Below are 26,085 nucleotides of genomic sequence, written 5' to 3' on the forward strand. Positions count from 1 at the left end.
GCACGTTTTTCGAGGTCACAAATCGAGCTCACTCTCGCTCCCTCTCAAACCTTGTAGTTTATCGCGTTGTTTGGACACAGCTGATCGTTCCCCTGCCTGCTAGACAAAATAAAACAGGCCAGGCTAGCCGGACGCACAGTTCCTCGCCTGGGGAGCAGGGGACCTGTCGGGCCACAAACAAGAGAGGACTACGGAAACGGGAATCAGGGAGCTTCTCTTCTCTCTTCCAGCCATGAAACTCTGCATTGTCGCGGCTAGCTAACGTTAGCATCGTCCCGACCGACAGGGACCGATGGCCAAAGAAATCTCTGCGGCGGTTAGCTTAAATGTCAATGTTGTTGTTTATTAAAAGCCACGCTCGGTCACCATGTCCTGTTCCGGCAACCTGGTTTGGGATGTAAATAAGCGCCTCATTGGCTACAGCGAGCCCAACATCATCAGGACGAACTATTTAGGTAAGACCAAAACAACGTGGGCAAAGCTAGCGTGTTTGGAACGTAGTAGAATGTCTCCCTTGTTTCTGTTTGGTCCTCTACGTAATGTTTACCACAGAGAAGAGCACTGTATGCCCAGCAGCGCCTAACACTAAATATCTCATTTGACAGATTCGCACTTGTATTGTTGCTTGTTCTGAGGTACGTTTTTGAAAAATTGCAGTGCACTAGTGGCTTGACTTATTGGTCAATGTCAGTGTTACTTTATAAGCTGTGTACACCTGATTGGGTTTAAATTAAGGTGTGGCAGGTGCATGTGAATTTGAATTCACTACTGTCTGTATTTAGCTTGACAGAGATACACTTGAAGCTCTTATTGTGTTCCGTTACACTGCAGCAGCACTCTCATTTTATATTTAGCCTGGAAAAAGGAGAAGGGGGACAACTTGGGGGTTGTGTTCCAAACTATTGCCTTGCAACAGTGTTTCTTTTTTTCCAGCTCAAGACTCCCATTTGAAAGGTGATTCCTCCCCAGGACTTAATCCTTCTCAAATATATCATGCATTTTTGTTCCGAACACAAAGGAGGAGTAACATGAAACAAAAATTTTGTACCTGCTTGATGACCAATATGATCAAAACGTACTGCGACAATTAGCTTTTTTTTAAATTTATTTTTATTTTATTTTTACCTTAAGCCACCTTGAAAACGGACACAATATAAATTGAATTAATTTGTTCCACGTTTAAACTGTTGCAATCATAAAACATTCGTTCACCGTACAGGTAATGTTTTAGGGAACATTAACCTCAAAGGAGAACTAAATCCAAGATGTCAAAACTTTATTATAGTTTAAATGCACATTTTGTTTTTATCAGCTGTTGTTTACTTAAATCGACAAAGTATTTGTGTTTAATCTATTGCATCAGCCTTTGTGTACTTGTTTATGGGGGCTGCGATTTTGAGGTCTTTTCCCTCTTGCGACAGTGCAAATTCACGACAATGTGACGTGTTCGGCACGTGTAGCCGTGTTTATCAAAACCATACAGAGTTGGTGAATATTCAGGAACAACAAGCTACACGTCGTCGCTGTCGGCCGGAATTCTTGCATCCCCAAAATCACTACTCTTAAGGGGGGGGGGGGGGATCTTCGTTGAGTTACCAAACACAGCATCGCTCCAGTTGGTATACCTTATATTGCCATATTATAAAATTTGCGGACCAACATCAACATAATACCACACCCCCCAAAAAAAAAAAAAAATTTTCAAGTGCTAATTTAGTAACCAAACAAAAATTTGTTCAATTGGGAGAATATGGCGCCAGTTGGCCACATCAGTCTGCACTCCTGCCAGCGGCCCGACCAGACCAGACAATAAGCCTTCAATACTTTCCAAAACCGAACGACTCACTGTGGTTTGCGGTTTCTTTCCAAATTCTTTTGCAAAGGTAACGGAGCCATGAGTGACGCAATAAATACAACGATGAGCTGTCTAAGCAGTTTAATAGAAGAAAAAAGAATCTGCACACACTTACCTTTGTGGCTGAAGGTTCTTTGTATCTTTACCAAAGCGTTACAGAAATCCACTTTTAACAAAAAATTACGTACTAAAATGTATCTGCTATTTAACCTCGCTATATTCACTTATTATTCTCAATCTTGAGGCAGTAATTATATCGCTCACTTCTGGACAGTTAGGAAAGAGGCCGAGTTTCACAACACTTCTCAGTCAGTGGAGTGTTCAAGATTTGTTTTGAAGATTTGTTCTCATGCTCTTTTCAACACTTTAAAAATGCTAATAATGCATGAAAATAACAGACGCCGTGGGGATATAACAGCACGTGCAAAATCCATGGCTCTCTGTATTCGCTCAGCAGACACAATTCAATGGAGCGCCCTGGTAGCAGGTAACTCTCGACTGGCGCTTCGACATCGCTTTCGGTCTGCAGCTGATGATGATCTTCTGTCCAACATGGCTCTTCTTTATGTTAATGAATTGTTCTGTTTAATTCTTATTCCACAAAGCAATATTAATCGGAGTAACGTGTTTTGACTAGTCCTGGCACGCACATGCTCTTGCTTTAAAAAAGAATGTGGGGTTTATTTTCCCTTTAACTGTTATGATGTCCTTTTGTTATCCACAGGTAGAAGAGAGTTTGTTCAGAAACTGAAACTAGAAGAAACGTTGAACGTACACGATGGCTGTGTGAGTACCTCTCCTGTTGACAATTGACTTCAGGCCCAGAGAAACCTGAACTGACAGAAGAGCCACACCACATGTCAAACTGTGTCACAAACACTCAAATGACTGCAGCTGAAGTTCAGCTGCATATGCAGTTAGCGCTGCACCTTGTACTTTAAAAAATGTTTTTATCATCACCTCGGCCGAGCACTAACCCCGAGGCATAGCTAAAACAAATAACTTAATGGATTTGTGAAAAAAAGTTGAATTTGCATTTGTTCCATGTAAGAAACCATTGAAACGTTTGCAGAATGGTGAAAACTGCGATCCACGGAAAACTGCTCTCATGCTTTCGTACACAAAAAATGCTTTCATCATGCTTTCGTACACAAAAATCCAGATAAAGTGAACCTGCATTCATTGAAGTTGTCCTTAAGCATACATATTTTAGTGATACATTGTTAAATCACGAGAGATTTGTTATACAGTTTTCTGATTATTGTCTTCTAGCCACCGCGACCCGAGTGAGGATAAGCGGTACAGAAAATGCATGCGTCTTCTAGCCATCAGAGAAATATAAACACAATATGTACTACGGGGTGAGCCGACTAGTTGATGTCGACTTTATCAGCGTGCAATGACAATAATAGCTTGAGGTCGATTAATTGGCCATCACGTGGTTTGGCATTAACAACACGGACGCCTCGCTGAAATGAACAGGTGCTTGGTCAGAAGCAGCGCAATATCAGCGGAGCCTCAAGCGTGTGGAAATGTTATATTCAGAATGAGAGTGGGAACGATAACAAAAGCACAGTTGTGTTATGTGAATTGGTGTTAAGTGTTTTACAAGTTCTGACTGCGCGCGAGGCCATGAAGGTATCTGAATGTGATTGGATGAACGAGGCAGGGGATGGGGTTAGTGTAACCGAGGATGGCGGGGAAAGAGCGATCGAGCTTGTGTCTGTTTGTTTGGAGGCGAACGTGCGCACAAGTTGAAAACAGAAAAAATACCAGAATGCACAATTTAATAATATCCAATCAAGAAGTTTTATTCAAGAATTTGCCTTTGCTGCTGATTCACATTGTGAGAGGTGTTAATATTTGTATAAATATTATGTAATATACATGGCAGTGACAATAAACCTCCTCACTGTGTGCTTACACTTTTGCTCCCTTCAGGTGAACACGATATCATGGAATGACACGGGAGAGTACATCTTGTCAGGTTCAGATGATACCTTCCTGGCCATTACCAACCCCTATAACAAAAAGGTTTGTATAGAAAAAAAAAATCCCATAGAAAATAGAGGAAGTCAAAATAATCGTTAGCATGGTCAAACTGTCGCTGTCCTAAGAACGTTATTAAATGTGCAGGGACCACTAACGTTCTTAGCTGCACTCCCAAAAACTCTTGACGTTTGTGACGTAATGCCGTGGATTTGTGGCGCGCATTAGTTTCACACGTGTGCTCCATGCATCTCGTTTTCCAACATTCACATTTCGACCCTAGAGTAGAAAAAGTGCATTCGTCTTCCTTAGCACCGCTCTTGATTTTGTAATAAGTTGAGCAAAAATGGCCAGAAGCCAAAGAAAAAGCGAAAATCACTGTTAATCCTTTGAACTAAGCTCTATTACGGTACATTAAAGTCTGGTGTGTTGTCACACAAGTAGAAAGTAGGAACACCAAAGTTTTGTGCAACTTCAGAGGCGTCGTTGCGATGCAACATTTGCTCAAATTCCGAATTGTACGACTGAAGGGCCATTAGACTTTGATGAATCTGTAACTCTTCCCACTTTTTAGCGCCATCTTGTTCTTGTCTTCCTCAGGTCAAAAAGTCAATACGGTCCGGCCACCGGGCCAATATTTTTAGTGCGAAGTTCATGCCTCACACCAACGACCAGGAGATAATCTCCTGCTCCGGGGACGGAATCCTGTACTACACCCGCACGGAAAAGAGCGCCGAGTTCAACAGACAGTGTCAGTTTACCTGCCATTACGGCACCGCCTATGAGGTAGACAAAAACGCTTCTCAAAACCCTCTGTGACAAGGTTCTTTTTCTAACCTGGTCGTTGGTTGTGTTGTCAGATTATGACAGTACCAAATGACCCCTACACCTTTCTGTCGTGCGGGGAGGACGGCACAGTGCGATGGTTTGACCTTCGGATGAAAACTAGCTGCACGAAAGAGGACTGCAAAGATGTACGGTGACATCTGTTAAGGCCTTTTCACACTGCACTTGGCAAAGCGTCCGACGCCCTCGACTTTTCCGTTCATTGTGTGTGTGCTGAGGGGGCGTTAGCGCGATTTGACGCGACGCTGAGCGTCACGTCAACGGAGGTTATGGAATGGCCCGCACCCCCATTGCCGTCGTCGTTGCGCTTTTACGCGGGGGCTCTTCACGCTGAGCAAGTGCAGTGTGGAAAGGTCTTTACACGTCTCTTATTTGTACTGTTTGTGCTTTTTTTTGTTCATCAGAAATAGCCTCATAAGAAGGAAACCCATTTCCCTTCACTTTTTGTTTTATTGGTCCAGTACTTGAGTTGGAGTAACGTCCTCTAAAGCGAGATCCTGTTGCAACAATTCAGTTTGATTCACAACATGGTTTCTTGCACCTGACTCAGTGTTTTTATGATTGTGCTACATTCATTGGCCATTTGGCACAGATGCACCATCAAATGGTATCCAATAGAAGAACTGATAATGCAGTGCTCAATCGCTTGCTGTGTGTTGAACAGTTGACAACTGTATTTTCTTTATTTGAATTATTTTTTTTTTTGGGCCTGAGGTTCATTGAAGACACTACTTTGTACTTGAGTATGAAATGTGATTGCGGAATGGGGGTGTTATATGTGGCCTGCGATTGGCTGGCAACCAGTCCAGGGTGTACCCACCTTTACCAATACTGTTTATAAATTCCTCTCTTCCAGTGTCAAAGCTGAGCGTTATTGGTTCTTCAGGCTACTGTTATAGTACGAACTCGAGTGAGGACGTCTGACCTACATGCTTTCAAATGAGAAGCATAATTCAGATCATTTGGTTTTAATGGGCAACCCGTTTGATGCATTAGAATGACAACTGGCTACTGTGCATTATAGCAGTGTGTGACTTTGGCGTTTGACAGGACATCCTGATCAATTGCCGGAGAGCGGCGACGTCCATCTCCATCTCGCCGCTGATGCCCTACTATCTGGCGGTGGGCTGCTCGGACAGCTCTGTGCGCATCTACGATAGACGCATGCTGGGCACCAGGGCCACGGGTAAGTACGCAGTGTGGTTGCAGAAAAAAAAATTACATGGTACCCGTCGTTTATTGCTCGAGTCCCGATGGCAGACTGTGGCAACAATGACATCCTGATACTTCAACATAAATCAAGGATGGGAAAACATATTTCTATCAGTTGCAGGGGAGTTTGGCGTCTATCCCAGGTGGCAATGGGTTAGAGGTCGTATAACACCCCGCACTGAATGCCCGTCAATTGCTAGGTTGCTGCTTTTTCTCATACCTACTGTTGCTGTTTATTGTTCTCTATTTAAGTGATATCATTTCGTCAAGCTGTTTCTAGCATTCCACACTACAAAATAAGTAAAATATGTATGATTATCGCTGACTTTAGATTGGACCGATGTCAAAATTCAAGGCTACAACCATTCACAAAACCGGGGAGTTTTAAAGGGCTCCCTCTAGTGGTATGTGAAAGACTCATCACTGCCTACAGTTCAGTTGTATTTAACTTTTAAGTTCAATATATTTGCATGTAATCTTTAAGAGCGTTTTTTTTTTAAGCATTTTTAGGTACCATCTTTATTCAACTTTTATGTGGGATACATTTTAATCACATCATTTAGTAAGTATAGTTTTTTTTGTTTACTTTCCTACATTTAAGCGGAGCATTGTTTAAACTGCATAATGTTGGAGTTGCTTACAATAATCTTAGACATACCTTTTAGCACTAAAACTGTAAGTATTTTTCTCTAGGTGGTACTCTGTGTAAAAAGTGTAAGAACCACTGATCTAGACAATGTAAATGTATTAAAATAAGCGTTAATGTGAATCTTTTCTAAAAAGCTCTGTATTATTGAAAAGAACAAATTGTAATGGAAACTAAAGAGTTAAATAAAATACAAACTAAGTACATTTGAATCTGCCATGTAATAGAAACCAACAATACATTGTATATAATTTCCTTCTGTAGGTAACTACATGGGCCGGGGGACGACGGGTATGTGCGTGAGGTTCGTGCCTGCTCACCTGTCCAACAAGTCGTGTCGTGTGACGTCGCTATGCTATAGCGAGGACGGCCAGGAGGTGCTGGTCAGCTACTCCTCCGACTACATTTACCTGTTCGACCCCAAAGACGACCAGGCCCGAGAGCTGAAGGGGCCCTCGGAGGAGAGGAGGGAGGAGGTGAGGACACCATGTATGCTAACTTAGTGTCGCTTTAGTTGGTCCCCTGCGATTAGCAGAGGTCCACTGTCTTCGCATTCACAGCTACTGCCAGTTTAGAGTCTCTCATGACTTCGTTCATTTTAAGGTACAGTATATAATCCATTGTTGGATGCTGTTTGTATTTTGAAACGCATTTCTCCAATACGAAACAATGAAAATAGAAATAATACATTCCAGGGTCAAACTTTTGCCATCATAAAGCCTTTATTTACTACGGGCAATGTTTTAACATTCAAAACTTTTATACCAGTGTAAAAAGAAGCAAGCCACTCTCAATAGTAAGAGAATAACAAATTCAGTCATAACTTAGAAGTTTAATACAAAGGTGAGTCACATTGCAGACGTCCCTCATAGAACAAAAAAAAAAGTTAACCACCATAAACACAACAAAAGTCTTAATTTGCTCTCTGTTTTGGAATATCGCAGAGTTAATATTCTATTGTCTCCATAATGATTCTTTTAGAAACATTGTTGCAAAAAATCTCAACGTCTATACACAGCATAGCATCCCAGTCCCCAGATACTATGCGGTAGCACAGTCGACCCCAGCTATTTTCGTATTTCGGGGGGATAGGGACCGTTAGATACTGTGGCGGAAGTTGGAAAAGCACCCAGAACAGGAACATGGAAAAGTGGTGGCTTTTCCAGACAATTTCAAAGTGGCTTGCGATGACCCTGTTGTGAAAAATGGGACTGGTGCAGCCTTGTGAATGGAGCATATCAGCCAGGAGAAGAAACAGGCCTCCTATGCTCTTATTTGAAGCATGGTTGCTGTGTTTTTTCCTATACGCAATCATGTGGGTCATGACATGGGAGCGCTCAGTTTGGAAAGGGGATCCGTCCGAGGAATTGCGTCCTAAATGTGCTCCATCATGGTGCCAGTGTTCCAAAGCCTCGTGAGTTCAGCTGTGGCGAGATGCGGCCCAACATTCCTTTCCAAATAGAGCAACCGATGCACACTGTGTTCCCGCTTGCCTGAAATAGTTCAAGTGGATGTTCTGTTAGAACAGGTTTGGAGGGGACAACCCCCCCCCCCCCCCCCCCCCCCACCTGTATCTGTACTTCCTCTTACTGAGTGCGCATGTCACTCCATTTTCACCACCTCTGACCCTGATTTCCTCATTTAAGTGGTTGATACGCTTTAAGACCTCTGTCTTCTATTTCTGGTCCTTGCAAAGATGGAGGCAGCCTGGGAAAGTGTGGAGGGGCTCAGGGGTAATGGAAAGTGAAGGCAACATCAGCGGTGTGCCGTCAGAGAGGGGCACACTGACTGGGATGCAGTGTTTGGCTTTGGCAGCACAGCTATTTTTGACCACGCTTTGACTGACAAACCGCTAATCTCTCAGTGTGCATGCGTGTGCGTCTGTGCATTTGTGTGTTTCCACAGCTGAGGCAGCCGCCAGTGAAGCGCCTCCGTCTGCGAGGTGACTGGTCAGACACCGGACCCCGAGCTCGTCCCGAGAGCGAGAGGGAGAGAGACGGTAAGTATATTACTGTTGACCGCCAACACTATGACGCCTGCAAGTGCAGATGTATCTCTTCTTGGCTGACTTTCCAACAAGTCACAATGAGATCATACAAACAAAATGGACTCAGTGACTATACTTACACAATATACAGAAATTACTTCAAGTATTAGAAGTGCTTCTCAGTACACAGTAAAAGTACAGTACTCGGCGGAGGTAATAATGTTGTATTGATGGGCATCGCTAGAGAGGCGTTAATTTGACTAGATGTGCATATAATAAAGACTGCAACAGACACAGCAAAGCTAAAGCACACATTCGAACTTTCCCACCCAAAGTGAGGGATTTATCAAAGTAAACTTGTGCTTTAGGATTAGTGGGTAAATTTACATACAGCTCTGATCGTGCGTACACGCAAGACCTTGTGCTAGAACAGTGAAACTACACATAGAATACGCTAAGAGGGTCACCAAAGCCATTTGAGTGCAAATCGAGCTGCTGTCATCACTGGGAGTTTAGGCCACTGGGACGTTTTAGTGGGAGATTGGAGACATGCAGCATTTCTCCACCACCTGTAGGCCGAATCATGTCGGTGCCGGCAGTGGACGCAGTTATTTCCCTGGCCCCAATTTACATCCAGTTCCCATTCAGGCATCACCAACAAGCACCTTCACACAACCGATTCAGCTTTGTGAACAGGAATGGATTTCATTCAATCAATGCACAAATAATCTGCGATCCACATCGCTTGGAGGAATGCATGATTCATTCATTCTTGAGTATATATGGGTGCATATGGGCCTCCAAGCCGGAGGATGACTTTGGGAAAGAGGCGGGCTATACTCTGAACTGGTTGTCAGGCAATTGCAGGGCACACACGCACACGCACGCACACGCACACAAACAACCACACTTAATTGATGTGAGTCACATCCTACGATGGGAGGAAACCAGAGTACCCATGAAAAAACTGATTCCTATCTGCACCATAAATTAAACTATTTTGATGCTACTAAAGGGCAATACATGAATAAATGTATTCCCAAAAACAAATTCACATCAAAACTCTTCAAACAGTGCATATTCAAATACAAATAATTTAAATATCTATGAAACTGGCAGAAACATGTCAGGACTACACTTCAGTACAAATTGTATTTTGGTGCTTGCAAACAATTTGAAGCAAAAGCAGCAAGAAAATTTCAAGTAAAGCTGAATTGACAAATTAAGCCTAACTTTCAAGTGTATCAGAACAGGTGGATCCAAATTTCAAGTAAAAAAAAAAAAAAAAAAAAGTGATTTTTATTTACCTTCAAGTAACGTCACGGTAGCTGCATTGACACATTCCTTTAAGTCCCCAAATCACTAAATGCTCATTTATGTTGTCCCAACATCTGAAGTGAACCTTCATCTGCTCTTGGTTGGCTTGTCAGTCGTGTACCTCTGCTGTACTGGGTACATTGTGGTCATCTACAACCAACCATTTGGATGTTTGAGCTCATTGCACAAGTCTGTCTCATGTTGTGTCTAGTGACAGTGCCGTACACCGGTAGGTATCTCATCCACTCCTAATATAAACGCACATGTTGGCATGTTTTATATAACCATAACCCCTTTCATCAACTAGTCACGTCCTTTATTCTTAGTCGTGCTTGTCATCTTGTGTCAATTAATGATGCAGAAAATGGAGAGTTGTTACTCTATTTTCTTTTCCAGGGGAGCAGAGCCCCAATGTGTCTCTGATGCAGAGGATGTCGGACATGTTGTCACGCTGGTTTGAGGAAGCCAGTGAGGCTCAGAGCAGTAGAGGGACTCGCCCTCAGTCGAGACCTCGAGGTGGAACTTTTTTGTTTTAATGAAGCTGTATTCTTTTAAATAAGATTTGTATATCAGGTGGCAATTATTATTTTTTTAATCATCTTGCTTTTAGGCACAGCTGTTCGCCCCAATATTCCCGCTGCCACTGCAGGTGCCTCCAGCCAGGGGACCAGCGCCCTCGAGAGGCCAGTGGCGGCAGATTCCCCCGCCGTGCGAACCAGTCCTGCCGCGGCAGCACCCTCGCCTACGTCGTCTTCCTCGCCTGAGTCATCGTCAGGTGCTGCCGTACCTCCCTCTTCCAGCACGTCAACAGTCGAAAGTTCAGCCCCGTCCTCCTCTGGATCCGGGTCCCGGAGGCAGACCCCCACGACCGGAACCGCTGCAACGGTCGTGTCGGAAACGGCAGTCTCGGGTAAGTGTCCACCTGTCATGTGTATTATAAAAGGGAACATATTATGTAAAAAATACATTTTGTTTGATTCATATTTGAGTCTCTAGAGTGGTGAGTGGCCAAACAGAATTTTTGTGTGTGGTGTTCTGTGTTTAGATTATCGGCGCACACCACACATAATATGACCAAAACTGTTAATTGCCTGATATTTTATCCTTGTGTGTGGGGTCTGTCACAGAATTAAAAAAAAAAAAAAAAATCATCTAAGATTTGAAAAATCCTCGTGTGTGTCAGGCCTAAGGAGAAATGTTATACCAACACTCAACACAACGAGTTGCTCATCTGCTTGTGCCAAAGAACAGTGCAAGCTTCAGGTCATTTCCTTATTGGCCAGCGTGTCGTTTTACGTCAAAATCACTGAATCTGTGATTCGGCTGAACTCAGTGTTGTTGACCAGCACTTAAGAATGTAACATTTACCTGTTTGCCCTGACCGTTTTTGGAGCAGATCAAGTAGAAATCACACCCAATCGTACAGACTAATCTTTTAGAGTTATCTGGTCATCAAGGCTTGGCTGATGGATCAAAAATGGGGAATCGTGCTCAAAATTTGCCCAATTATCAGTGTATATATGTGTACCTGGTTTTAGCAGAGCTGCAGTGTTGTTGATGCACCGATTAGAGTTAGCCAACAGCCTAGGGCGTTAGGGTCTGAAAACTGGGACATAAACAATGTATAACATGACATGGTAGCAGTCGCAAGCATACTCACTCCAGTCAGAAAAAGCCTTAAGATTTTCACCTACGTGCCATCAGAAGTGCAAAATGACATAAAACTGTGTAAGAATTCGGTATCATCCTGTTGTAAATGTGGCTCTTCGACTTATTCTTCTCTTTCTCTGGGCTCAAACATACATGGCTATACTGTGTTGAAACACACTGCAGGAGGGGCGGACGGTGTGCAGGGGGCGAGCTGAGCGGGGACTCATTTCCGAGAGACAGTACAGCCCCCAAAACTGGCTTCCCTGAACAGGGCTGATCAGTGTGCTTTAATTATTGATCCCTCGGCCATTGTTATCAAAGCACCTGGGAACTCTCCTAATGTGTTTTGGAAAAAAAATGTCTCCTTTTAACGTTTGTGTATGTGTGTGTGTGTGTGTGTTGGAGCCACTCCTCTCAAGCAGCATCCTGTCTTCCATTTCCTGTTGTCCCCGTCCCTAATCTCCACCTTCTCTCCCTCCGCCTCTCCGTCAGAGTACGGCCCTCATCGGCTGCCCATAAGTTTAGTGTGTAGGCGTTTGCAGAGGTTACTTCGCCTGGCCGACCCCCCAGGACAGGGGCGGCGAGCGGCCCCTTCTTCTGCCTCCTCCTTCTCCTCCTCTTCCTCTGCACCCCCAGAGAGACAGTTGCAAAGACTGGCTGCCACTGCTCCTCCTGAGACGCAACTCCATACAGGTTACCCTCACCCCAACCCCCTTCTTGTCGCTTTTTGCCTGCCCCCACCCCTTGCCATCTTACGCTTGTCATGCTTGTGTAGAGCCAGTTAGGCTTCACAATGACTACTAATCCCACAGTGTTCCCTCCTCCATTGACAGAAATACCACAATGTGCTTATTAACGTGCCACGAGGCTCTTTTACTTGGATATCAATATCACCTCGCTCCTGGCATTGTGGAAAACCCTTACACGCAGAAGGTTTCACCTGGAGTCCACACACACTGTTAGCGGCCCCAGCGCGTACACAGAAAAGAGTCGGTCGGCCTTACTGGGAGTTTGATATCTTTTAAAACGGTTGAAGTTCAAGTGAACTTTGCCTGATAGCTTTTGTGGTCAGCGCATGTATGGCATCATGTGTTGGGGAAGGAGGAGGAGGGTTTTTGACTTGGAGATTTTGTATTAATTTTCTCTCACAAGCCAGGTATCTGTATAGGAGGTTTGTTTGTATGTGGTGTTGTGGAACAACTAATTTCTAATGGATCCAATTTTTTTCCTTGTTTAATTCAGGTGACCTCATCTCAGTGCGATGAGTCGATCGCCGTTATCGCTTGCATTGAATTCCTGTGCATCTTGACTGTGCAGCTCCAGTGTTTGGTGTTTCGGTGTTGCTTATCATCTCTCATTTGTGTTGCAGATTCCCCTTCGTCGGTGGTAAACAAGCAGCTGGGATCCATGACGCTGGATGAGCAGCAGGGTGCGTCTTGAAACCACGCGCTCCCATTCTTTACATGTAAAGAGAGCAATATAAAAATGGTTTCTTTTAAGAAGACACTAATGCTTGATTGATGCTATGTTTTGGCGGACTGTTTTACTACACGTAAGGTAACCAAAATACCAGAAACATGCTCAAATATGAGACACCGCTGCAAATACCAGCCACAATAATAAACATTATCACTGGGATGGCACGAAGTAGAGACCCGACCTTTTATCTGCACATTTACTGAGAGCCTCACTAAAATATTAGGGGTTTACTGGTCTTACAACATTGTCCTTAAAAATAAATGGCTCCTGAGGATATGTCATTCAGAAAATGGATGGATGGACAGTGACAGAACATCTTATGATTACTTTAACTGCACTAATGAACCATTCCTTCTTGTGTGTGCGCTCTGGCCTCACAGGAGGTGCATCGGTTTCGCGGTCCGATGACGCTCCTCTGCCAGCAATCTGCAGCCCTCCCTCCACTTCCAGCACCGGCCGATCCAATGCGGCGGAACCGGTGCTCAGCCTGCACTACAGCTCGGAGGGAACCACTACCAGCACCATTAAGCTGGACTTCACTGACGAGTGGTAAACCCATGGAAGATATTTGTATCTAACACCTGAACTTTAAATTTGACTGTTTAGTTTGCTTGAAACAATCAACCAATGATCAGAAAATGTCTTGAAATGTTTTGTTTTTTTCTTCAGGAGCAGCAGCACCTCCAGCTCTCTGGGCAGTGGCGGTCCCAAAGCATCTGACACAGTGCAGAGCCAACAGAGTGTATCCACGGAGAACCCCGTGGTGGAACAATGTGAGTGAAGATGTTCTGATGTTCATTTTTCCCTCACATAAATCGATGCGTTTTATACATTTATTTATACATCTGTATCAAGAAAAATGATTGTCACATTATGTATATGTATATTGGTACCTAGGCGTTGTGAAAAAGATGTACGTTCATTCCAATATGATATGCAATGGTCTAATGTTACAAATTTGTAAATGTAATTCGGTAGATTTCTACAGCCGACCGAGGGTGCGGTGCGTTCAGTAATTCAATCTGACGCACGAACTCGATCCTGAGAGTTTGCGTTTCCGAATAGTCTGGAGTGTAGCGGAGCGTGCTCGGAGTACATTTCCGAATGCGCTGCGAGAATCATTGATTAATTTATTAATCTGACATGTACGACTCTTTTCCCCTCAGCTACGTGTGACTCCTCAGGGCAGCAGAGCGCGACGTCGGCCAGCACAGATCCTCCATGCGACGCCCCCTGCTCCAGCGCCCGTGACAGGTCGGCTGCCAGTGTCCCACCGGGAAACGCCACAGAGAGGAGCCCTGGTGACCCCCCGGAGGACACTTTGGGGGACTGCCGGAGACAGGAGCCCTCCGGGGAGGAGGGCCCAGAGGTGGCGGCGGTAGAAAACCAGAGTCAGCCCACAAGGGGGAACCAGGACTCTGACGACAGCGACGATGACCCGATCCTCATCCCGTCAACCAGGTTCAGAGGACAGGGCCAGAGGTACGTGGGACAGGCCGACTCTCACGTCTCAAAATGGTGCCTTTTCTCATTGGATTGTCGAGTTTCATCATTGATTGTCATGCTGCACATTTAGATTAAATTCCAGAGGATCTGCAGTAGGAGATAGAATGATCAGGTAACAGTGTGTGTTATGAGCAAACTAATACACGCACGTGCACAAACACACACTCGCACACACACACACACGAAACTAACTGTTGTGCATGTGTGTACTGACACAACTGAGTGTGTGATGCACCACGCTGGGCTCAAACGAGCCATGGACAAGAATAACTTGGGCACTTTGCTTTTTAGAAATAAGCAACATCCACTCACCGGATACATCTTTAGGTACACCCACAACACGGAATATTTAATACAGCTCTTGTAATTGATTGAATTGGATGTTGCCGGTGTACCCAATGAAGTGGCCAGTGAGTTTAAACGGGCCATAGTGACCCAAGTAGCGATGGGAATCGTGGAGTAATTCAATGCAATGTCTATTTATTACTTGTGAAACAGTCAATGCGCTATAATCAGTATCTTGGAAAAACATACTTGATGATATCGATGTAATTATTGATGCACATCAAGCATACAAAATGTTATCGAATATAATAGTACACACATACTCTGACATAATATGAAATATGTAATAATCATCATCATAAATTGTCTTTATTTACCGTAGACCGATTTGGGATACTAAAAGATGCTTTTTCAGGAAGCAAGCAAAAAATGTAATAAAATAAAATGCATATAATTTTGTATTTTTTTTTTTTTTTTACAAGCAAGAAAGAACTTAGCATTGTTTTTGGACACGTATTGGTAATGCAAGTACAAAACCCTTTATAATCAGCATTTATACAGAGGTTTAGTTTCTGATATTACAGCCTTAATTATCCTTAAATTACATTGAATTTACTTAAACTGCCTTTTAAAAAATGCCAGATTTTGATTACTTTACAATTGTGTTGCGTTTTAGCAGCATAATGTAGCTCTATATCAGCAGAACCCTTAGTAATCATTAAGTTGGGGTTTAGGGTAGCTCATTTGTGGCAAGCACCTTACCATTTGTAATCTGGTCATATTTTAGAATTGTAAGGTTTTAATTTGATTATAGTGTCTTAATTAGGTCCTTAAGTCTTAAATTTTACTTCCTTAAGCCATCAGGTACCCAGCAGACTGATACAGAATGTAATAAAACGTTTTTAAAAGTTGTTTACATTGTATTTGGTCATAGAGAGTTGCTGCTTGGGCAGACATATATATTCATATATGTATGGATACTGTATCATAACAGAAAACAATACAACACATTACAATAGTTTGTTCCACCCCTACCCTGAGGTCATGTGTTTAATGAATGATACTCAAAGCTCGAGTTCCAGAAACGGTGTGGTTATTTTTTTGGCTGTTCCGAGCTTCAGCCACTCTAAATCAGAAGCATGAGGTTAATAATAAAATAAAAAAAAACAGCTTGTGTTCAGAGTCACACGGTGTCCTCGTGTTTCAGACGCTCAGCAGCAGCTCGCATCCAGGAGCTGTTTCGCAGGAGGAAAGAGAGAAGGGAGATGGAGGAGAGCGAGACGCAGAACATCAGGAGGCCATCGGTCAAAATGGTGTACAAAGGCCACCGCAACTCCCGCACTATGGTACTCACCTGACTGCTTTCCGCATCGATTCATTTTCTAGCGTGCTTGTCCTCGTCAGGGTTGTTGTGAGCTGGAGCCTATCCCGGCTGAATTTGGGTGAGAAACCCTGGACTTGTCGACATCTAATCGCAAGGCCCATCTAGACAAACAAGCATTCAGACTCTCATTCACACCCAAGGACAATTTAAAGTCTTCAATAAATCTAACATATATGTTTTTGCAATGCGGAAGGAAACCGTATTACCCGGAGAAAACCTACGCCAGCGCGGGGAGAACATGCAAAGATCCGAGATTCACCGGATTAAATAAATCGGTGAAAATTGTAACATTCTTAACTGTCATGCACGTAAGCTTACACATAAGCAGAAGTTAACAACACTAAAACGCTTCTGTAAACATTTAATGTGAACAAAAACGGTAAGTAGAAACGAGCACACTGAATGACACGTCTGAATGCACCTAAAGTCGACCACTGCGATAAAATTACAGTTGGCAACCTTTTGTCGCGCGCCAATCGAAAATTGATGGACGGCAACAGAACACGTAATGCTTTGTGTTCTAATCTCTAAGCCAGCCATCTTTGTATCGTAAGCGGGGTTGTACTTGTCTTGTGCCAGATCAAGGAGTCCTGCTTCTGGGGAAACAAGTTTGTGATGAGCGGCTCCGACTGCGGCCACATCTTCATCTGGGACCGGCACACCGCCGAGCACCTCATGCTGCTGGAGGCCGACAACCACGTCGTCAACTGCCTGCAGCCGCACCCCTACGACCCCAGTGAGTCCCCACTCTGAATCCGCTACCACCTGACATTGTACCCATCACTCCACCGCACTCATTGTTTCCTTGTTCCCACCCAGTTCTGGCCTCATCGGGCATCGACTACGACATCAAGATCTGGTCGCCGCTGGAGGAGTCGCCGTCTTTCAACAGGGTTCTTGCTGATGAGGTAGGACAACCAAGACTTCAGTGGTGACCTAAGTTGAAGAGCTATACAATGCGTGGGTTTCATGATGCGACCCCAGCTTCCTGCCACATCCCAAAAACATGCATGTTAGGTTCATTGAAGACTCGGAAATTGTCTATGACCGTGAATGATTGTTTGTCTATATGTGCCATGTGATTGTCAGCAACCAGTCCATGGGGGAAAATGAATGGATGTTTCCAAAGCAGAAGATTCTGACTTCTTCATTCTCTTCTTTTTATGGCTTTTATATTATTTATTTTTATTCTTGTTCTTGAAACGCAAATTTGGAGTTGCACCCCACTAATTTGAAATTTGCCCAATGCAATGATAATAACGACTTTGTATTCTACTTTTATACTCTATGCCTATGTGGGGAAAAGATTTACTATTACCACATGTGACTTCGTGCAAGGAGACCTATATTTTTTTTTTCACAATTCTAAATGGTTCCCAGGAGTTTTGTCTGTCTGTGTCATGCTTTCATCAAAATACCTCAAGAATTACAGCACGCTTTACGTACTCTATGGCTATATTCACTATGCTGGTCAAGTCTGATTTCCTCACACCTTTTCTCTCAATGTAATCAGTTTTTTTTTTTCATGTCAATATGAACAGTAAAATTCCATGTATACTTTTGTTGTTGTTGTTGTTGGTTTTTCCCCTCAAATCTGACCCAGGCCTCTTTCGTATCTAGATATAAATAGGATGAATAGCCGATGTGAGTGGAGTATGGACGCTCAAGTGTATGTCATCAAAAGGCAAAAACAGTCACAATTGTTCGACAAAACAGACACGCGCGACAAGCAATGGCGGTCAAAGTAGTAAAAAAACGGTCAGTTGCAAAAAGAAGATTCTTACAAACTGCGGGGCGCAGTCATTTCTCCCTCAAAATCCGTGAAATTGCCACAGTACGTCATAAGAACTCAACGCGGGGCCAAACGCATGGTGCCTCGTGTTTGTGCGCCTGCGCAACGTGACGTCACAGTCATTCCGTCCCTATTTGACGTTGCATTTGTTTTTATAATATGCATGACTACATAAAAAGATTGGCTTGAACAAAAAAACATCCGAATCGGGCATCATGCCCTGCAGTGTGAATGTAGCCTATTTCCTATCTCTCCATGACGACCACAACGGAGTTTGAGCATCGCTACTAGAATGGCTTTTACTTGGGGAATCAGAGCCCAGAGTGTGTGTGGGGGATGTGGGAGATTCTGCATGGCAGTTTTTCAGGTTGTGGATTTCAGCTGTCACTTAAAAGTCACACTGGATCTTCGGACAGCCTGGCTTATCATGTCGTCGTGGGTGGGAAAATGTGGTTTAGTTGTGGTTATGCAAATTAGCCTCAGTGTTACATAACAGTGGAGTGGAAGTGCAGAACGGCTCGCCCACAGACATTAACTGAAAATTGCAGATAAAACTAACTTGGTTGCTTTTGTTTTTTTAACATGATTGGTGGACAGGCACTCCAGAGACCCAACGTTTTGTATATAGGCCATTAAACAGTCAATTTTCACTTTTTTTTTTTTTTACACCGGCAGGTGATAACCCGGAACGAGCTGATGCTGGAGGAGACGAGGAACACAATCACAGTGCCTGCTTCCTTCATGCTGCGAATGCTGGCGTCCCTCAATCACATCCGATCAGGTATACTTTTTGCACATACTCTCGTCATTTTTACCTTCAGATTCCCAAACGTCTGACCGTTTTTCAGATCGTCTCGAAGGCGAACGGTCCGAAGGTTCAGGCCAAGAAAACGAGGACGAGCAGTAGATGGGTGACTTTTATTTTTTTATTTTTTCCTTCTGCTGGAGAGCACTTCTTTGTACAAGTGTAGAATACTACCTTTTGAAGCCCCACTTTCCCATCACTTGTTTTTTAAAAGACTTTCTTACCAATGTTTATGTAAAAGGGTTGACCTATGTGTGCTTGAATGCAACGGCGTCCTTATACATCAACAGTGAGAGGTGAGTGGTTTGTAAGATTAAGTGCAATATTATTATTAATATTATATGTCGGGAGCGTGTTCGCATCATTGGTTTTCAGTGTTATGTTGGTTTTGAAGCAATGTAAACAAGGGTACTTTATTTGCTTTTGTTGGAGAGAACAAAAATATTATGGATGGTCTCGATAAAATCTTTTACAAAATTTAGAAGAAAAAAAAAAATAAAGCTACAAGGTATCTGAACGATGTCTGCGTGACAAACTTGCTGCTCCTCACTCACTCGGCTGACTCACTGCATATGCACTCCATGTGACTAAAACAAAACTGCACTGCGGACACTTTTGTACAAAACGTTTTATAGAAACTCAATACAAGTTTTAGTAACAATGTGGTGAAAATTAAAGGTTACAGCTCACTGTCCTTGTACAAAAAAAACAAAGACAAAGTAGTACCATTCAAAAGATCACATACGAGGTAAGACTGAAGCGCCATCAATGTGCTTATTTAAATGCTTTACACAACATCCTCTCACAGTTCCATTTGGAACTCTGGCGTCGGGTTAAAAACGTGCACGCACGCATGACACACACACAATGTGCATCTTGCACATTGTCATTTGACAGTTTGCACACACTACAACCTGGCAGAGTGGCACATCTAAAATGGAATGGCCCAAGACTTTTGGAACAATTTGGAAGTCTATGCCTCAAAAATCAAACAATAGACTTCAGCTCAGTTAGCATTTAAAGTATTAACTCCACAAGTGTGTTTTTACTCTTTGGCAGAGATTTGACAGAAATGTCAATTACAAACAGACTAGTATTATCAAGCAAGCTATTTGGGTGATAACTATTTGTTCTGCCATTGTGGAAATCGAACAATGTTTAATATTAGTAAACGGACTACAGTACTAAAATAAATGTATTCCCCCGTTTACTGCATGGTACCTACTTGGCTCAGCTCTACTCGTTCTTGAAACTTTTCCATTGACAAAATTAGGCACTATAGCCAGTGCTCAGTGACTTGGGCTCATCTTGATATAAAATATGGGTGATGCAAACCCCTGCTCGTCACTCATTGGTCGAGTCTATTTGTGGTCACCTTTGCGTACGCCACAGTCTTCACTTTACTGCAGCAGCCGGTTTTCTTGCTGCCCTCATTCTCCTCTTGGATAAAATACCTCCTTACAGACTGGCCTAAACAATAGAGCGAGAGAGAGAGAGCTGGAAAAGCAGCAATAAGGTTGCAGTGGTTGAGGTTTTCCTATGTGAATGTAGGAATGAAGAATGTGCACCCTTTTGTCTTCTCAGTCTGTCACGACAAAGCGTAACAGGTGTTCAGAGTCTGAATAATCGACCTGGAAGAAATGCCAGCGGACTGGCCGACCTCAGGCCGGCATCATCTGAGTCCTGCTCGTCATTGTTGTCCTTGACGATGCCTTCGTCGATGCTTTCTAGCCTCAGTCTTTGACCGTCCGGGTATCTGGACCTGGGTGCCGGCCGGGCCGTGAAGAGCCCCGCCGGAAGGGCCATAATGTCCCCGAAGAGGGCGAGTTTGGCGTCGCTCTCGATGGCTTTGGCCAGGCAGGAGGCGAAGGTGTCCAGGGACTCGTGGACTTCGGCATGGACCTGCACTGACGCCATGTGCTCAGCTGCCGATGAGGAAGAAGCAGGTCGGTGAGCACGAAGTTACCTCTTGGCCCTTTTAATAAAGAAAGGGGTTTGGGGGAGCTGATGAATACCTTTAGAATGCTCCACCTGGTCTTCAAAGGTAACAGAGCTCCTCCTCTTCCCAGATGGATGGAAGGGATAATGTGGATGGGATGAGCCATCAGTGGAAAGGTTGTCCAGCAGCATCACATCTGTACCTGTGGGGGCGACCGTGCAAACAGGGTCTCAAATATAAAAAAACAGTCGCAAGGGAAACAAACTGTTCAATGATCAAACTGTATCCATCATCAAATATTTATGAAGACCATATAAAGCAGTGTTTCCCAACCTTTCATGAGCCAGTCTCACCTATTTTACATTAGAAAAATGGTACAGTGCAGCTCCATATAACAATGTCACAAAAAGCGTATACTGTATACTGAAATAATGATCTGGTCAAAATTAACAAAGGATGGGTTCCCAAAAAATAATAATTCTGTGAAAATGTGACTTCAAACCGTGAATATGTGGTCATTCACTGTAAATAATTTTTTTGCTAAACTCCACTAAAACTACCCTTGCTTTAAAAACAAAAACGGGTGAGTCATTTTCATGCTAACTGTCATGCTTTCAGCTACAAGCTGTTTGTATTAGCATCTGCTAGGTAGGATTAATTGGTTTATGTTAAATGATATTCAATTGTGTTTCTCATATGGTACTCAACAGGCAGAGCCTTTCCTATGTCACAGTAAGTACAGTTCTGTACCCTTCTGTGGTGGCATCACACAAACAAGCCGAAGAAAAAAACAATACACAAGCTTTGTGGCACGCGATTCAGGCATACGTAATTTTTTCCCCCCATATTTTATTTAGGAGTATAAAGAGGGTTAGCGGGAATGTACTCTGGTAAAAGTATCCAATTTATTTAGAAAATGTAGTGGAGTAAATGTAAAAGTTGCCAGAAATATATATGTACAGATATGTGAACATTCAGGTTTTGTACAGAAATTAAGTATTTGTACTTCGTTACAGTTCCAAACTGATAGCGTGTGTGCGACACTTACACGAGTCCTGAGTGAAACTGAAGCCCGTGTCTCCAGTGCTGCTCCCCGGGGCCAGCAGCTGCCCTCCGCCGGCCAACATGGCCGTGAGGTGGGGTGACATCCCCAAGTCTGGTGAAAACCAAATTCGAATTTTCAAAATTTGAACTTGAATGCGTTTCTTCACAACTTGACTGGCAAGACATTATTGAAGTGGAAACTTCTCCCCCAATCACATGCCAGCTGGCTTGTGGAGATCTGTTAGTGTTCCTGGCAAAACCTGGCAGCCCTTCAAGCAGTACTTTGATAGTGACCTAGAAAGTGACTAGTTTCCCCCCTTCCCATCTGCCTTGTTTTATTTGATTTGACTTTTCATTTAACTTAGCGGAACCTCGGTTAGTGACAATTTTTTTTTCCGCAGAACGTTTGTCCCAGTTTTCGTACAGCCACTCTGTTTTCATATAATTGAAAATTGTCCGCGCCAAACTTTTACCATTAATTATTTTTCATTGATTTAATGAGACTCATCATTTACTATTATCTCATGGATTTGAATTTTAGATGGAATGACAGAGGACAATAGAGGACATGAAAGGGGAAAAGACCAGGACAAGGGGAGTGGAATGTGTCGACTGGAACTGCAACTGGAATGTGGTGGGAGTGGCTATGTCAATTCTAAACATTTATAGAAACTGAGTGCAAATGAGGGGACATCCCAAGAAGTTCGTTAGATCAGAAGACTTGTTTATAGCAATTGAGTCCCTGGAGAGCGTGTCTGCAGAAACATGCAATTGAATAGACCCAGTCTCGCATGCACAATAAACATCAGAGGGTTTTCTGGAATTGCTGTGCCAACACAACGGGGGTGGTGGACCCCACCCAGCTGAGAAGGGAGGACAGGCCCGGGAGTCCACCTGAGAACAGTTCGGCCGAGCAGCCCCATCAAAGCGCCACAAAACTGGCCACACGGAGCGGTACGCAGGGAAAAATTGAGGACCACTCATGCTAGGACAATAATCTTATCTTTATGTGTGGGAACTGTCGCAGATTAAACAAAAATATATATATATATTTTTTTTTTTTAAGATTTGAAAATCCTTGTTTTCCAGGCCTGAGTTGTTGTTTACAAATGCATACTGAGTAAAAACAAACTTTCTCCCTTGTCTTTCATAAAACATATTTTCAGTACATTGTGTATGTCAAATGCTCCTATATTTGAACAAAAATTCCAGTAAGAAGATTAGCAAATGAATAAAAGTTGCACAAAAGTTGAAGACAAACCTGTTATCCTGTTCGAGATGCTGAAGAGGCGCGAAGTCCTGTGCCGTGTGGCAAAGGACTCTCTGTAGTAACGATCACCGAAGCACATCCCCAGAAGCTCCTTCCTCACCGTCTTGTTCCAAAGACCGTAGATGAGCGGGTGGCACACGGCACTGCAGAAGGACAGCCACGCCACCAGAGTCTCCAGCCCGTGGGAGACGCTGCCCTGTCCGAACAGGGCCTCTGTACAAACCACGCCCACATAGGGCCCCCAGGTCATGAGGAAAGTCCCGATCACGACCAGGATGGTGACGAAGGCCTTGCACTGGCTCCCCGAGTACACCAAGCTCCGCCTGCTGCCGCTGGATGACGTGGATGTGCTCGAGTTCTTGCGTCCGTTCCTCTGTGAGCCACCGCCCTCCTCCTGGGACACAACCACTGTTCCGCAGTGCACCTTACGGGCTTTGACGCGGGCCACGCGGAAAATGACGCCGTAGCACGCCAGCATGACCAGGAAGGGCGGCAGGATGCACCAAGCCACCCAGAAGGCCGTGTAGGCCGGCTCGCGGTGCCACGACGCCACACAGGTCCACTTGAAGCAATCAAACTCAAAAGAGGACCAACCAAACAGGGGGGGCAGGCAGCCCACCAGGGAGTGCAACCACACGTAGGCGATGACCACCACGGCCCGGTTCCCTGTGATCTTCATTGGGTAGATCATCGGGTAGAGCACTGCGTAGTACCTGTCGGGATGGAAAGGCAATCAGCCGTCCGGTGATACCGCAAAGCCCTTTTTCTCGCCTAGGATACGGTGAAAACCCATGACGTGATTTTCACCCACAGGTGAAAATCCATGACGGAGAGCGTAACCCCTCAAATATCTGTGGCCCCAGAACGGTTATTCCCTCACTTTGGTTGTCAAAAGTTCTGTCCATTAATGTTTGTTCACTCGATGCCACTCATGGACCCACCCTTAGGGAGTTAAGTGTTATAGAAAATGGATAAATGGCGCACACGAATAGATGGTTATTCTGCACTAACCTGTCGATAGCGATGGCTCCCAGGGTGAGCACGCTGGCCGAGCTGATGAGAAGGTAGAGCAGGGCGGTGAAGTTGCACCACACCACGCCGAAGACCCACTCCCTCTTGGCCGAGCTGACGGCCACGAAGGGCAGGACCAGGGCCGACAGCAGCAGGTTGGACAGAGTCAGGCTGAACACAAACTTGTTGCTTGGTGTCAGTAGGTAGGGGCGGCGGTAGAGCGTGGCCACGATCAGGAGGTTGCCCAGGCAGGCCAGCAGGGTGATGGTCACGATGGAGACGGACTCCAGCGCGGCCAGCCCGCCGCCGCTCCCCAGCAGGGTGCAGTTGCGACTGGTGTTCATGCCGAGTGGACGGCCCTCTGGAATAGCAGACAGAGAAGGGCAAGTTAAAGGTACAAACACTGACACCTTTTCCATAAAATGCTCACGTAGCTTTTCATACATTTCAACAAATCTCATGTTTTCCTGACATTTATTTTTTTTCAATACATTTCTCAAATATTCTTTTAGACATCACATTTTCACTTTTTGATAAGATGGAGCACATTTCCATATTTCCCACGGTTCAACAAATAAAATGTCAAAAATAAATCTGTAAGCGTTAACGTAAACTCCTTTTAAGAATGGGAACATTTGACACGCTCGCTTCAGGGTTTCATGCGAGTTCCAACTCGAGTGACGTCATTAAGAAGCGAATAAGTGGGGGATGAATAAAGTTAGCGGCAACGTTCTACGAACGAAGACTATTGAAAGCTGCTGCAAAAGAACTTTTATGAGTTTCACTCGGTGAACCGTTGAAAGAGTGGTGTCGACTTTTTAAGCCTAGACTCCGTGAGTAAATGTTAGTTGCAAGCGGTGGCGCTTTTAGTTCAAGAAGGCGAAAGTGTTAGTGGAAAGGATGTTTGTGTTAGAATTGCTATGACATGTGAATACATTTAGCCCCGCGAGTGGTTTGGACTGCGAAAAAGCACTTTGTTCGAAGAGCTTACTAGCAGCTAGGCTAGCCAGTTAGTGCGCTAACTTAGTTGAGCAACTTTCTTCCCTTTTGTCTCCTCCTCATCCTCCTCCTCTTCTTCATCCCCTACTTTACCTGATTTTCTTCTTCGACGGCGTCCCTCCGCATCCCCCCCCCCGGCTCAAGGGAACCGCACTTTCTACTCGTCCTCATCCCCGTCGGTGGCCGAGGCTCCGCTCGAGCACTTTTTTCGCCGACACAGGCGTCTTCGAGTCGGGCTAGCGTCCGCGCTCAAGCCGCCGAATCCCCCAACAGCTGCGGCGGCAATGGCGTCCTCCTCCCACCCCGACTTCACCTCCCTTTTCCCCCGGCGGACGCCTTCCCTTTTTTTTTTTTTTTTTTTTTTACTCACACATACACACGGCGTGTGGGTGGTCGCCTTTGCTTATCGCTTTTAGGTGTCTTTAAAACATTCCTCCATTTTAAGATTTGCAGTGTAATAAACTGCACTAGCATATGCTAAGGCAAACTTACATTTAGGGACTTTTGAATGCCCCTTTTAGTGTACACAAACAACAACTTTGTCGCAGTTTAAGTTGATATGTGGTTATTTAGACTGTTTATTTATGAAGTAATAAGTGGCGTAATTGCGTTTACACGTCCGGACCACCCAAGTGGAACAAAGCTTCCCGCACTGAAACGTAATTTTTTCCTTCAACCAATCAGAAATCTCTGCGCTACCCATTTTGTCCACAGGGAGGCGCCCTCTACTTTCGGAATACATGTGTCCAGGATATGTCCATGCGAGAGGAAGACCAAAGAGAAGGTTGACAGATGTAAACATGAGGACAGTTGGGATGAGAGAGGAGGCTTCAAAGCAAAAGAAGATGAAGGCAATCCATTCAATCAAATTCCCTATATGTGAGAAATGTATTGAAACTCTGTGAGCAATATATTTTAAATGTGCAAGAAATGTAGTGTAAAATTTCTAAAAATAAATAAAACAAAAATGGGATAAATTCCTTTTAAATTATGTTCCAAATGAATTGAAATTTAATTTTGAGATTTATTTAAAAAAAAAAAGTTTGAAAGTTGTTGAAACGTTTCAATT

The 26,085-nt window shown here is 44.1% G+C and overlaps 2 protein-coding genes across 5 annotated transcripts; one reads left to right on the forward strand and one right to left on the reverse strand.

Annotated features, from left to right (window-relative positions):
- Positions 1 to 62: 62 nt before the first annotated feature.
- On the forward strand, positions 63 to 22,819 carry dcaf6 (ddb1 and cul4 associated factor 6). 4 transcript variants are annotated; one of them, XM_061692997.1, is made up of 22 exons: positions 63 to 455; positions 2,580 to 2,641; positions 3,797 to 3,889; positions 4,445 to 4,630; positions 4,705 to 4,818; positions 5,741 to 5,876; positions 6,813 to 7,024; positions 8,454 to 8,547; positions 10,249 to 10,368; positions 10,463 to 10,762; positions 11,995 to 12,195; positions 12,872 to 12,931; positions 13,362 to 13,530; positions 13,651 to 13,754; positions 14,148 to 14,463; positions 14,558 to 14,599; positions 15,980 to 16,118; positions 16,736 to 16,892; positions 16,976 to 17,064; positions 18,624 to 18,729; positions 18,797 to 18,859; positions 20,338 to 22,819. In XM_061692997.1, exons 1-21 carry the CDS (start codon positions 368 to 370, stop codon positions 18,853 to 18,855), a joined length of 2,847 nt encoding a protein of 948 aa, XP_061548981.1. In that variant the 5' UTR covers positions 63 to 367; the 3' UTR covers positions 18,856 to 18,859; positions 20,338 to 22,819. The 4 variants fall into 4 exon arrangements, with proteins under 4 accessions (XP_061548981.1, XP_061548980.1, XP_061548982.1 ...); XM_061692996.1 differs by lacking the exon at positions 20,338 to 22,819 and having other exon boundaries at positions 18,797 to 19,270; XM_061692998.1 differs by lacking the exons at positions 14,558 to 14,599; positions 20,338 to 22,819 and having other exon boundaries at positions 18,797 to 19,270.
- On the reverse strand, positions 19,270 to 25,286 carry gpr161a (G protein-coupled receptor 161a). The gene is made up of 6 exons (XM_061693006.1): positions 25,110 to 25,286; positions 24,018 to 24,378; positions 22,998 to 23,719; positions 21,741 to 21,848; positions 20,769 to 20,894; positions 19,270 to 20,678 (listed from the first exon to the last, which is right to left on the reverse strand). The coding sequence occupies exons 2-6, from the start codon at positions 24,359 to 24,361 to the stop codon at positions 20,365 to 20,367; spliced, it is 1,614 nt and encodes a 537-aa protein (XP_061548990.1). The 5' UTR covers positions 24,362 to 24,378; positions 25,110 to 25,286; the 3' UTR covers positions 19,270 to 20,364.
- Between the last annotated feature and the right edge of the window lie 799 nt (positions 25,287 to 26,085).

This window comes from Phycodurus eques, chromosome 12, assembly GCF_024500275.1.
Source record: "Phycodurus eques isolate BA_2022a chromosome 12, UOR_Pequ_1.1, whole genome shotgun sequence".
Classification (NCBI taxonomy): domain Eukaryota; kingdom Metazoa; phylum Chordata; class Actinopteri; order Syngnathiformes; family Syngnathidae; genus Phycodurus; species Phycodurus eques.

Bases quoted from the DNA above. Each gene is read 5' to 3' on its own strand.
- dcaf6 (XM_061692997.1), top strand. From the start codon at position 368: ATGTCCTGTTCCGGCAACCTGGTTTGGGATGTAAATAAGCGCCTCATT. The intron at 12,196-12,871 runs GTTACCCTCACC...TTTGTGTTGCAG, and splicing joins TGAGACGCAACTCCATACAG to ATTCCCCTTCGTCGGTGGTA. The intron at 14,464-14,557 runs GTACGTGGGACA...CTGCACATTTAG, and splicing joins TTCAGAGGACAGGGCCAGAG to ATTAAATTCCAGAGGATCTG.
- gpr161a (XM_061693006.1), bottom strand. From the start codon at position 24,361: ATGAACACCAGTCGCAACTGCACCCTGCTGGGGAGCGGCGGCGGGCTG. The intron at 21,849-22,997 runs GTTTGTCTTCAA...GGTTTTCACCAG, and splicing joins CATCTCGAACAGGATAACAG to ACTTGGGGATGTCACCCCAC. The intron at 20,679-20,768 runs GTATTCATCAGC...CCTCATCGGCAG, and splicing joins CCAGGTGGAGCATTCTAAAG to CTGAGCACATGGCGTCAGTG.